The 13,653-nt window shown below is 42.5% G+C and overlaps 1 protein-coding gene across 8 annotated transcripts in view; it reads left to right on the top strand.

Moving 5' to 3' along the window:
- The window catches only part of Camsap2 (calmodulin regulated spectrin-associated protein family, member 2), a 79,349-nt gene extending 68,524 nt beyond the window's left edge, over positions 1–10,825 (top strand). For 4 of the 8 annotated variants that reach the window (NM_001415803.1, NM_001134503.2, XM_087580482.1 and 1 more), the window contains 6 exons: positions 1,800–1,936; positions 2,379–2,599; positions 4,205–4,277; positions 5,221–5,336; positions 7,494–7,612; positions 8,019–10,825. In NM_001415803.1, coding sequence (NP_001402732.1) covers positions 1,800–1,936; positions 2,379–2,599; positions 4,205–4,277; positions 5,221–5,336; positions 7,494–7,612; positions 8,019–8,324 — 972 coding nt within the window. In that variant the 3' untranslated portion in view covers positions 8,325–10,825. Of the gene's footprint in view, positions 1–1,799; positions 1,937–2,378; positions 2,600–4,177; positions 4,278–5,220; positions 5,337–7,493; positions 7,613–8,018 lie in introns of all 8 variants that reach the window. The other 4 variants (XM_087580479.1, XM_087580478.1, XM_087580481.1 and 1 more) reach the window with 1 other exon arrangement.
- Positions 10,826–13,653: the final 2,828 nt, after the last annotated feature.

The following is a 13,653-nucleotide window of genomic DNA, read 5'->3' as shown; positions in this document are numbered from 1 at the left end:
TTTAGGCATCTCAGCATTTAAAAACTTGGATGTCAGTCATGTTTGTTAGCCATGTAGAAGCACTGTTTTTTAATAGACTACTACTAACACATAGCAAAGTTTTATGTGCAGGTTCAGAGACCTTTGTTAGCATTTTTCCTTGCCCAGAAAGGAAACTGGGGGCAGGAGCATCCTCAGTGAAAACCACCATATCTGCATTCTTTCCCACGCTGTTGATCCTATCTCTGGACATGGGTATAATTTCTTACGTAGGTCCCTAGCGTCAACTCATGCCATCCTGTTCTTTATGCTACTGGCTCCTCTGGAGACACCTCTTTCATATTCAATGTGGTTCTGAATAGTGAGCCTATGTCCTCCAGCATTCTGAGCAAGTGTTAATAAAGTTCAAACCTTAGCACAACTCAGGGATTCGGGTAGAATAACCTAGACCTACTTGTCTAGACTCTTCTCGTAGCTTCTAGACTGTTCTTTAACTGTTTCCTCTAAGACTGTTCATGCTTAGTTAACTGTCTCCACCTTGTGTGTCTGTGGGGTCCTGAGTATTCGGACATTGCACTTGGAATCCATAGTTACTGTGTTTTTCTTTTCTTTCTCACTGTGAACACGCAGGGGCACTGGTTCTTTTTACCCAAAGCATAGCATATACTATGTATGGTTTGTTAGCTAGCCAGAAATGTGTGTTTAAGTTGACAGGTTTGATGTATCTTCAGACTTTTTCCATTCACCATGAAATCTGTCTCTGGGCTCCCAGGGAAAAAGAGACAAAAGTCCTTCTTCCCTGTGTGATTGGAAACCTGTAATGTACAGCACATAATGCAAACGTATTAGCCACTAAAACATAAGCACCCTCAAGGAATCATTGAGACAGTGAATGAGTACTTGCTCCTTGCTTGGATTGTAAGCACTGCATTGTAGAGGCGTTCTGGGAACTGGCTGCCCTCAGTCAGTCCAGGAGGTCTATAGGTCGTCACCAACTCTGAGAATGGCAGAACTTCAGAAGGAGATTATGCCTACCTCTGCTTCCAAGTGACCCAGCAGTCACACTGTCAGTACCTCAGCTGAAAACACCAAAACTAAACTGGAGACGAGCCCATGCACCATTAGTGCCATTTATGTGACATGACATTTGGTGCCAAGTTTTGGAATGCTTTTTATCTGATTTTTCATTATAATTTAAATGTGTTTTTTAAAACGGGGGCCAAACTCTGCTACTCTGGGTTGTTAGGATGAAAACAAATGTATTTGGGGGCCAGTGAGATGATTCAGTGGGGAGGACACTTGCTATCAAGGCTGACAGTTTAAGTTTCATCCCCAGGACCAACATTGTAGAGGAAGAGAACCAGCTTTTGCAAGTTGTTTTCCGACTTCCATATGGGTGCCATGGCGTGAGTGCACAGGCACACGAGTGCACAGGATGTAATTTTTGTAAACAGTTGTCTTAAGGCCTTGACAATGGCCCACCAGGTAAAGGCTGTTAACAACAAGCCTGAAGACCTGAGTTCAGTCCCTGAGATCCACATGGGGAGGGAGAGAACAGACTCCTGCAAGTTACCCGCCGACCTCCACACATGCACTGTGCATGCATGTGCACACATACTCAAGCTAAAGCAGAAAAAGAACGCACCTGTTTTCTTTGTTCTTTTGATGGCCATTAAGTTCAAGGACTTCTTACTCTGTGTGTCATGTCCACATGTGGTACGGTTATAACTAGTTTCGATTTTCAGGTCTAATAGTAACTATAAGATGTGGCTCTGGTAAATGAAAATATTAGAATCTAAATGTTTACTCTTTCTCCTTAGGATGATCAAAAGGCAGAAAATGACATGGCCGTGAAACGAGCAGCTCTGTTGGAGAAGCGATTGAGGAGAGAGAAGGAAACTCAGCTTCGGAAGCAGCAGCTGGAAGCGGAGATGGAGCATAGGAAAGAGGAGACGAGGTGAGGACGCTGCGCCGACGCTCGACGCTCGCGGCCGAGAGCTGCACGGCGCCTAGGACAGCGTGCTCAACAGCAGGGTTCTGCGGGAATTTGTGGGGGGGGGAGGGGGTGGGGGGGGATAAAAAACAGCCAGACCAGACCATTGCTGACTTTTGGTGGTTTTAGAAGTTCAAACTATTCATTTTGCTTGTCAGGGTAAAGGAGTAGTAACTTTGAAAATTAATACTAATGCTTAAAAGCCACTAATTTAAATAACTTCACTGAGAAACACACACAAACACAGAAAAATGACCAAAATTGTCAATTTTCTCAAGTATATTTTAAGCCAACTATGTTTTCCCCCAAGGTTCTGAAGTTCTTTCCTCCCATCAAACATGTAACTCTTCCAGAGTCATTTGCATTTGGTGTACAAAATAGCCAATTCAGCTCTTTGGTTTCTTAGGCGAAAAACTGAGGAAGAACGTCAGAAGAAAGAGGACGAGCGGGCACGGAGAGAATTCATTAGGCAGGAGTACATGAGGCGAAAGCAGCTGAAGCTAATGGAGGACATGGACACAGTAATCAAGCCTCGGCCTCAGGTGGCAAAACAGAAAAAACAGCGGCCAAAATCTATTCACAGAGATCATATTGAATCTCCCAAAACACCAATCAAAGGCCCTCCAGGTAACAGCAGTTGTTTCTGAGGAGGTCTGTTCATAAACACCAGCTTGGTTTGCTGTACTAACTTGACAGTGCTTTGGTAATTGGATAGTTTGAGGTGATGCATGGTCTTATTTGGAAAACCAAAATAAGCAAAGGAAATTTATAGTTAATCTGGGTGCATTGTGTGTGCATGCATATATCCAGTAGATCAAATGTGAATGCTAAATGTGAATCTGCAGATGTAACGTCCTTCCCCCTTATCAAGGTCTCATACAGCTTAGGCCAACCTCAGACTCACTGTTTAACTGATCCTCCTACCTCTGCCCTGTAAGTGCTGGAGTTTCAAGCGTGTACTACCACTCCCTGTCTAATGTAGTGTTGGGAATTGAATCCAGGGCTTTGTGCTTGATAGGCAAGTAGTGTTCAAGCAGCTACACTATGTCCCCGATGCATTAACTACTTTCTAAAAACATAAATTGAGGATAAATGTCATGTGCATGGAAGGTATAAGAAACATACCTGTACTTTTGTTGTCACTGTTCTAGAGGACCTAATCCAGGACTTTACACGTGAGGTCTAAGATCGCTGCCATTGGCTCTTTCCTTACACATTGCTATCTGGACAGTTAAGAACATCAGCTCAAGATTTCAAAAGTCCCCCCCTTTAAGATACAAATAGTCGAAAATCCAAAATTAGAATTTTTTGAAAAATTTAATATACATAATTTTTAGCCATTTTATTTAATGTAGTACCATGGAAAATTTCCAAGAATTTCTACAGTTAGAGCTAAAGATAAAAAAGTAGAGGCCTTGCCTAATATCCTCGAGGCTCTAGATTTTATCCCTGTCACCCTAATACTAAACAAGAACTTCTGTATTATTCTGGAGTGGGGGTAACCTAAAATTGACTGGGCAGTGAAGCTTGGCTTGTGTGCCTGCTCTTCAGCACAGGCTGGCCTCCAGCTGGCCATTCTGCTCCAGTACTACATGTCCTGAGGCTGCTATAGGCATGAGCCTGGCTTGGTGAGACTCTGGTATACAGTACTGGCTGATGTGCTGGAGAGATGGCTGGGACTAGCGCGATAACTCAAAGGTAAGAGCACTTGCTGCTCTGCAGGGCTAGGGTACAAGTCCCAGCCCACACAGTAGTTCACAACCCGCAGTTCATAATTCCAGGGGCTCCAGCACCACCCTCTTCTAGCCTTCGTGGACACCAGGATACAGGCAGTACATATCATACATGCAGGCAAAAATTCGTGTAATGAAAATCAAAACTAAAAAACACTGGAAGAAAACTGTAAGCTAATTTTGCACAGAGGAATTAGATATTGCGAAATATGTTTCTTTCTTGAAAAAGACTTGATCAGGGTATCAGGTCTCCTGTTACCACTTCACTTTTGAAATAGCAAGTTAGTTTTATTGTTGCCTAAAACTTGATTCATAAGTTGTGGATATATGCATGGGACATACTGTGTTCTAGGATTCAGAGTAAAGAAAAAAAAAGAAATAACAAAAGTCCAATTATCACTGCTGGTGTTAGCTAATGAACAGACTCTTTTCTAGTTTCTTTTTTTACATTTCCAATTTTGTTTTTGTTCAGGATCACGAATTTACCGTGTTTTTTCAGTCTCTAGCCTCTCTCTGGCATCGCTGAACACAGGTGATACCGAGAGTGTTCATTCAGGCAAGAGGACACCAAGGTAAGCCCAGAGCTTCTTGAATGTCTTTCACAGGAAAGAATGCAGTTCTTACAATTATATAAAAATAATTAAAATTATTTAGTTATTTTATATTTTATAAGAAGTGAAGCATCACAGATTTTAGCCTTGCTGATTGAAGACTTTCTGTTAAAATGATGTGAGGTGGGGCCGCCAAGACAGCTTAGTAGGTAACGGTGTTTGCTGCCAGGCCTGGTGAGCTGAGTTCAGTGCCGGAACCCAAACGGTGACTTCAAGTTGTCCTCAAACTTTCCGCATGACATTGTATGCACATGCACACACACTATATATAGTTATTATTACACATAATATATAGTTCTCAATTATATAGCTTATAATTTTATTAGATATAGATGATATTATAATAAATTACCTATTTGCTTTTCAGTGCTCTTTTAGAATTGGATTAACATTAATACTTTTATAAGCTATAAACACCAGTAGTATTTTTCTGCAAATAGTTGCTAATATGACTGTGATTAAATAATAGAGAAAATAATCTGTCTTCCTGTTGACAGTGACATTAGTCCCAAAGTAGCTTGCTTTGAGTATGACATTTTGGAGCATTTGTGTCTAACTCACAAATATATGGACCCTTGTACTATTTCTCCAGCATATAGAGATGAAAGGTCAGTGTCACCTTGAATTAAAAGACCCACATCAAAAAAGAGTGCTTCCCGGGCCCAGGAACTCAGCCTGGTCACTGTCCCACCACTCTGTTGTGCTAGTTGCCCGTTTGTGCATGGAAACAGTTCATTCCAGCGGATATTTACAGTGTGTCTCTGAAGGCACAAAGAAGACACAGTGTTAGCACTCTCTCGTGTTTAAAACTCTAGGTTGGTTTAGTTGATACTATCACATGCTTCCTCGGGAGCTCAAAGGTTCTTTTTTCTGAGACATAAAATGTAAGATATTCATTATTTAGGTCAGAGTCTGTAGAAGGCTTCTTATCTCCAAGTCGCTGTGGCAGTCGGAATGGCGAGAAAGACTGGGAAAACGCATCCACGACCTCTTCAGTGGCTTCTGGAACAGAATACACAGGTTTGCGTGAACATTTCAGGGGAGCATTCTAATTTAACACACTAACAAGAACAGGCGGAGAGGGGCACGGCTGTTACAGGTTCCCCTTGCATCACAAACACCAGCGTATGGTACAGGAAGAAAGGTCACTCACTCTGAGGCATGAGCCTTTCCCATTGCAGCCCCACTGAAGGGGCAGTGACTCCTGAGTACAGTAGGCTCTAAACAGAGCTAAAGATGTAACTTAGATGCCATCTGCCCATATTACTGGCCACTTCTGTGTGGTAATGTGGGCTCAAAGAAATGTTAGAGAAGTTTCATCAACAAAATATTGTTCCTCATAACTACGTGAAGGAGCTTCTGTTCTTCATAACTCTCCCTAAAAAAAATAAAAGTAAAACTTACTGGTGAAGCCTTTGCCTAATTTGCATGAGGGCCTGAGCTTAATTCCTAGCCCCACCAAAATAATAATGCTAGTAATACTATCAAGGGAACCTACAGGTAAGGGCATTAGATCTAGGAGGTGCCATCCTCACTGTCCCTGTTCCCTCCAGCTCCTCTTTCAGCCTCTGTGGGTGGGCAGCACTGACTAAAGCCAGAGCAGAGATTAGAAAGTCAGAGTACAGTTAAAGACACGGAGCAGAGGCAGGAGTGAGGAGACGGGGCACCTGTGTGAGGTGAAGGACAAGGGAGGAAAAGGATGGGGTCCCATGTACCTGCGGTTTTGCAGAGTTGGAAGCCTTACCACACCCTCAGTAGCCAAGAAGCAGTTAGAAACTGTTTGTGTATTTACTTTCTGGCTTCCCCTCCCCCTCTTTATTCTTTAGCTGTTTGGTACAACTTCCTATGGTCTATCTGACAGCATCTATCTCTTTGTTAAATTTATCCCGTGTGCATGAGTGTTTGCCCATGTGCATGTCTGCTCCCCACGTGCATACCTGGTGTCTGTATCAGGAAGACATCAGATCCTCTGGGACTAGAGGTAGAGATGGTGATGCGCCACGGCGTGGGTGCTGGGAAGCTGGGGATCAAACCCCCCCCCGGGTACTGTGGAAGAGCAAGCAGCTGGTGCCACCTCTCCAACCCCAGTCTGGCAGCCTGCAGTGTGAGACTGGACAGTATTTCCATGTTGCTCTCTCTGCCTCTGTAAAGTTGAGCAATCTTAACAGCCTGGAAAAAAGCTGTTTTCGTCATTTTGCGTGTGCACGCAGAGCCAGAAGACAGCCTGTTCGTATGGCAGCGTGCGGCAGCGCTCCTTTCGGATTTGGAGGCAGGGTTTCCCCGCGCCCCTCTCTGGCCTGCCTGCTTTCTGAATACTGGTGTCACAGGCACATGCTGCAACCTCCAGCTGCGTGTTTTGAAACAGGGTTTGCCAGTCTCCACCTCACCAATACTTCTTTTAAAAATATGTGGGTTCTCACATGCTTGTGCTTGCACGGAAAACAACTACCTTCTTACCTTCTTACAAGCTAAAGCCAAGTATGGTGACTTCTAACTGGGAGGCTGAGAGCAGAGGGGGACCATGAGTTTGAGGCCAGCCTGGACTGCACAGTTAGAAGAGTGAGTCACTGTCTCAAAAAAACTAAACTAAGAGTTACTCTTGGGCCCTTTATACTTTAAGATCACCAGTAAGTAATCTAGCCAGACTGGGAAGATTAAGAAGACAGTGCAACAATTATTAGCAATTTCTTATTTCTAACACTGCCTTCATGGACAGCGTCAGAAAGCCACAAGAACATCCTCCAAGGGGCTGGGGATTTAGCTCAGTGGTAGAGCGCTTACCTAGGAAGCGCAAGGCCCTGGGTTCGGTCCCCAGCTCCGAAAAAAAAAAGAACCAAAAAAAAAAAAAAAAAAAAAGAACATCCTCCAAATGTGTCCTGTGTGAATAAAACCATGCTGTGGCTGGAGTGTAGCCAGACCATAAGAGCTGGACATGGTGGCACAGGCCTTTAATACCAGCACTTGGGAGGCAGAGGCAGGCAGAGCTCTGTGAGTTTGAGGCCAGCCTGGTCTAGCTACAGAGTTCCAGGACAGCCAAGGCTACAACAGTGAGAATCTGTCTTAGAAAACAAAAGAGGTCCCAGAGCAGCTTCAAGTCCAGAGGTTCTCACTTGCATAGTTGGCAGTGTTTCTATCTGAGAAACATTATTTCTAAACTGTTGTTAACATTTCCTACAGGACCAAAGCTTTACAAGGAACCTAGCGCAAAATCCAATAAACACATAATACAGAATGCATTAGCTCATTGCTGTTTGGCTGGAAAAGTAAATGAAGGTCAGAAGAAAAAAATATTAGAGGTAAGCATGTCCTCATGAAAATTAAATTTTGTAGCATTTCCAAACTTCAGGAGTCCTCTTTATGGGTGGGTACAGGGGAAATATTGTGACAGGCTCCTAGAATTTGAGCAGCACGAGAAGGGTCTGAAGTGATGTTTGTAGGTATTAGATGGTGTACTCTGCTCTCCGTTCCAGACCTAAAGGTTTGGTTAAAGCCACAGAGAGACTTTGAGCTGCGTGGGTGGTGGGTGGTGGCAGGGCACACCCTTGGCACGTGTGGGCAGTCCCAGGTACTGCAATATACCGACCTACGGGTTTGCTTCTAGACTGTCGGAAGTTTTAACCAAGGAAATATTAACAAGTACATAGACATTCGGTTAAATGTCATGGCTTCATCGTTACCTTGTTTTTGTTTTCTGTTCTAAAGGAAATGGAGAAGTCAGATGCCAACAACTTCTTAATCTTGTTCCGGGATTCAGGCTGCCAGTTCAGGTCTTTGTATACTTACTGCCCAGAAACTGAAGAAATCAATAAACTGACTGGGATAGGCCCTAAGTCTATCACTAAAAAGATGATTGAGGGGCTTTACAAGTACAATTCTGACAGAAAACAGTTTAGCCACATACCTGCTAAAACCTTATCTGCTAGTGTGGATGCCATTACCATTCATAGCCACTTGTGGCAGACCAAAAGACCAGTGACACCCAAAAAACTCTTACCTACTAAAGCATAGGAGGCAGGAGAGGCTTGCTTCAGAACCTCTGTGGTAAATTTGTACTTCGTCTTTCCTGCCTATAGAGAATCTTTCTAATTGCCAACAAGATTTTTATCAATTAAAACTGGACCTTAACTGTGTTGTTGTGAAGAGCTGGAGTGTAAACACAGTATTTGGAGTGCAGAAGATTCCTACGAGGTGACACGTCCACGTGATGAAGGAAACGTTTTGATTCACAAACGGAGGTTTGTGTGTTCCCAGGTTCGCCTGCCTGTGTTAGAGAACTTGAAGCACTGAATCTCATGGACACAGTGGGCCCTAGGCTTGAGGTGGGGCTAGATGACAGTTACGTGTTACATTCTTTAACCCTGTACTATGTGTGCTCATCTTAAATGATTTTGTTGTTGTTGTTGTTGTCGTCCCTGTTCTCCTGGGGGTTATTCTAAAGTTCACGTTGAGAAGTAACTCGCACCTTCCATATGATGTTGAGAGAAACACTAGTGTTACGTTCTACACTAGCCCTCATGCTCTAATGGTGTTACAGCGTTTGCAAGAATCCGTCTAAGTATTTACATTCTGTATTTATTATTCACACAAGTATTAGCATTTCTCTATTGAGTAAGGAGGTGTAAAAGCTGCTACTCGGTTCCCTGCAGACCACACGAGCTAACCCGGAGTATCCTGTAAGAAGCTGCTGATTAAATCAGTGCTGGTTTTTACACCACTTCTGGCCAACTCAGAATAAATTCGATCGTACTTTTACCAACAACCAAAACCACTTTCTATTTCAAGTACATCACTTTATGCTGGCAGGAGTGAGTGGCACGGGAGTGTTGCCTTTCGGTGTGAAGATGGAAGGCTTCCTGGGCAGCTCAGGATAGAGAAATGGTGTTTAGAATTTTTAAACATGCACAAAGGGCTACATTTTGATTTGAAAGTAGCTTCATATTATTTTACTATACTGGCTTTTCTTTTAATCCTTTTCCAGTGGAACAGCTTAGATTGAGGACACACTTGAAATCTCCTCTACACAGTCTTTCTTCTTTACCAAGTATACCAGAGGGTTAGTTGGGAAAACTTCATTCTCAGGAAAAGATTTGAATGATTGATTGTGTGGCCCTTTTATGTTTCAGTGTTGTGACAACTGTGTACACTAGTGGGGAAGACATTGTTTATAAGTGAGAGAGTAGTTTGTTTTCTGTCATGGGATATAGAGATGAAATATGTACATTTCTCTAAGTTGTTCAGCGAGGGAACTCATGTCTCACGTGATGTATTTACTTATTTAAAAGAAGAGTGGAGTGGGAAGCCCCTGAGCTGTACTTTTCTATTATTATAAAGCCTTTAGGTATCAGTGCATCTGGGTTTTCAACATTTTCTCAAATGCTGTCAATATTTTACTGTAATTTATGTTCTTATATTTATGTATATTTGTTAAAATGTAAAAAAATTTTCACAGATTTTTTTCCAATACCTGTGCAAACTGTATGTGTAGCTCAAACTCTTGTGAACTACTGCTTGCACGCGAGACCAGGATATGTAACGCCTATGTTTTAAATGTATACATACTGTGTATATATAAATATTAAAAATGGGGAATTTCACATTTTACCTTTCAGACACCAATTTTTATCACAAGTAGAAGGAAATGAGCAAACAAAGACATTCTTAGGATAAAATTAGTTTAAAAGTTATAAACAAACTTAATCAAAACCAAGTGAATTATAGACAAAGGAATTTAATAAGCATTTTATATTACTAACCATGGTCTTTCCCTATCAAAGCGGTCTCCTTGCTGTCACCTGAGTACTGAGTAAAGAGGAGTCAGATGCAGGACATTGAAAGAACTAAAGAACTCTGAACTCTCCCGTCTAGTTCTTAATCTGCACATTCAGCACCTGAGCAGAATATCGAGTGTCTGAAGGTGTGATGTGAATATTGCCACAAAGCTCATTGCTCTCAGTCTAAGATTTTACTTTATTAATGCAAGAGGAATACAGATATATTTCTTTAGTCTGCAGATTTTTTATTATGGTGCAGCTTTTTTTAAAATTATGTTTTAAAATTACACAAATGAAAATATGCCATTCCATAAAGTTTGAAGATTTCCATCAACCTTACCGAAACACAAGTGTTTTCATCGTTGGAGGTCAAATTGCCATGGTAACTACTCAGTTAAATTTGCCAAATCATTGTCATGGTAACCAGTGTGGCCTGTCAACTTCTGCTACTTACCACAACTTCTAAAGTTTTCCTCTCAGTTTCTCTGTTTTGTTTTAGGAGAACTATTGTAGTTTTTATTTGGCTGCTTAAGCCAAAGTCCCCTTCTTTGATGTGACTCATGGACACTGTTGGGCAATGTGCAGTGTGTGGTGTGCTTCCTGTCCACTCCTGAGCGCTGCAGATGATCCGTGCTGTCAGGCTTGCTCGTTCCCGGTACGGTTAGTTCCCCTTTCATTTGAATAAAAGCATGGCACCAACTGACGCTGATTCTTCAATAAAGTGTGTGTTGTCTTGTCTTGCGTTTGGTAACATTATTTGGACTCAGGAGAATACATCCTGGAGTTTTCCTGTCTCTCAGCCTATGTTTAAATTTAATAATTGAATATTTACTGAAGTAATTTTTAATATTAAACTATGCTGGAATGCCTCTTAGGTGATAATAGAGTGTTTTAAGATTCTGTGCTTTGTCAGATAGTATCCATCTCTGTGATTCATAGATGTTCGTTTCTCATACACAGCTCACACCATCTCTAGTGAGTTAAGGATTGGAGGTGTGACTGCTACGGTGACTGCAGTGTGGCTCTGAGTCTTCTGTACACAGTGGCCAGTTCTATACCATTCTCTAGCTTTCATTTGTGCCCAGTTTATTCAGATGCAGGCATGGAAAAATCTGATAGCCAAAAAGTCCTCATGCACACAGTTATGTGCTCGGGCATTGGCGTGGGCTCCACTCTTTTGTAAAATGCTCAGTCCTCAACCCAGTGGTTGTGGCGCATGTCTTTAATCCCAGCACTCAAGCGGCAGAAGCAGGCAGATCTCTGGAGTTCAAAGCCAATCTGGTTTACAAATCGAGTTCCAGGACAGCCAGGGCTGCACAGAGAAACCCTGTCTCGAAAAACCAAAAGATAAACAACAAAATAGACACTCAGACCTCAGAGTACAACCTATACTTCCACAGCAGTCTCCGATTTCTTAATTTTCCAAAATAAAAACATTTGATCCTAAAAACTGAGTCTATCAGCAGAGAAATATCTGTAAACCATGGTGCTTCCCCCCCAATCCGGCTAATAAATGGGTGAACTTTGCTGGGGTAGAGAAAACTGTTCCCTAGCCAAGAGAGCATCTTTATTCCTAACCTCTATGCAGAGATAATGAAGAATAAAACCTGATGATATCAAACAGCAATTCTATGACTTCGGAACCAGAAACAGACAAAAAGAATCTGAAATGAGTGAAATTCCATCATCCCATAGAAATAGTGCTACTTAAAACCAGAGCTGTGCTTTCAGAAGGAGACTATTTAAAACAACACTAGGTCTGTGGGGTTTGTACAATTTATGGAGTTTGCGTGGCTCCTGTTTGCACCTTTGGGCATGTAGGCCTCTCAGCACCTCAGCATTGAACTGTCGTGCTTAACCACCAAATCTTAGTGTCACAGTTACACACGAACTGCCTGAATCTACCAGTGCTTTCTGTTTGTGTTACAAAAGTGTAGGAAGGACTGGAGAGATGGCTCAGTGGTCTGTGTGTGACCCTGGTTACAGGGGAGCTGTTGTCTTCTGACCTCTAGACACCAAAAGCACCTACCTGCCAGTTGGTGAATAAGCCAATCAACATAGAGACAGTTCTCAAAAGAGTGGCCAGCACAAGTGTGCTCAGTTGTTTACAATCCTTATCCAAGGAGCTGCAAGGGAAACTTAAGATCCCATCTCATGAATCACAATGGCTGTCATTGAAGAGCACATTACAAATGCTGGGCTAGGACTTCCAGAGTCTCTTACTCCCACTGAGCCCTTTCCTACCTTGATCCCCTGCAGTAACCAAAACCTATCCAGTATGTTCCCTGTCCTCACTGCCACTGGCTCGTGCCAGGCATGGTTCTGTAGAACCTTCAAAGGTCTCCCTCCACACTACTGAAGCACCAGGTTCATGCCATTCCACTGGTCAAAACCTTGATGGACTTGATAAACATCACTTCTCACAATGGGCATTAAAAGGCCTCAAAGGCTCGCCCAACTCACTTTGCAGCATGGCTGAAACAGATTTATAGACAGGCCAAAATAGAATACTGAAACATTTCAAGCTATCAAAACTGTCTGGGATTAGGGGGTTGGACTATAAGTATTTCTCTGTGTTCTGTTCCATGGTGAAGTACATGGAAAATTGAAGAGTGGAGGTGATCATCTGTCTCACTGCTTGGAAGTGAGAATTTTCATTTGTCCACACACATCTTCAGAAACCCTTACGTTTGTTTTGACCTTGACACATGGCAGGATGTCACAATCTGCCTTTTATCCCAGTAACTAGTACAGGCTGACTTATTTCTACAACATGCCTGCTTGAGAGGAAACCCCTAAGTCCCATTCTGTGTGTTAAGTTCCTTGATAACTACAGCCCTTGCCCAGAAGAAGAAGAAGGGGCTGTTTACAAAGTCAGTCTGAACTGAAAGTGACGTTAGAATTGGCTTCATTGAATAGCAGAATCATAGCACTGGAGAGGGTGTCAGCCCTCTCCCACCCATGCTAATGAGACTTACGTGAATAGCTAGAAATTTGCACTAAAATGTGAAATCACTGAGAAGTAATGGCAGGCAGGTAGGTTGGAGCTTAGCCACTTCTGAGAGCAGAATACTTAAACATTATATGTCATTTCCTTTCCAGACAAATTCTAGGGGCATTTTTACATTGAGGGACTTCCCTGTTTATCTTTAAAGTGTCTGATGAGTTTAACTTTTTAAAAAAAGTCTTTTTACATTGCTGAAAAACAGTATCACTTTCCTTGAAAGCTACATTCCTCCCCAGCTCTGCAGTTCTGTTCCTACTCTCCTCCCCCGAGTCCTTCAAGGGCCACCAAAGAAATGTGGGTAGACCTAACCCTGGGACAATTACACAGCTGTAGGCCACAAGGCTTTCACATTGACTCATTCCCTAGGCTAGAGCCCAGTGCTCATGTCTGACTCAAGCTAGTGTCCATTCCCAGCTACCCCATATTTAGTACCTAAAAGTGTCTAAAATAATTGAATACGATGTTTAGTATGAGGGTGGGGTGTGTGTGTGTGTGTGTGTGTTCATGCACATGCATTCCAGACACCTCTCAGTGCAGGACCAGAGTGGCTACTATGGAT

This window comes from Rattus norvegicus, chromosome 13 (assembly GCF_021556685.1).
Source record: "Rattus norvegicus strain SHRSP/BbbUtx chromosome 13, alternate assembly SHRSP_T2T, whole genome shotgun sequence".
Classification (NCBI taxonomy): domain Eukaryota; kingdom Metazoa; phylum Chordata; class Mammalia; order Rodentia; family Muridae; genus Rattus; species Rattus norvegicus.
The sequence above is the reverse complement of the archived record's forward strand: the minus strand, read 5'-3'. Positions and strand labels throughout refer to the sequence as shown.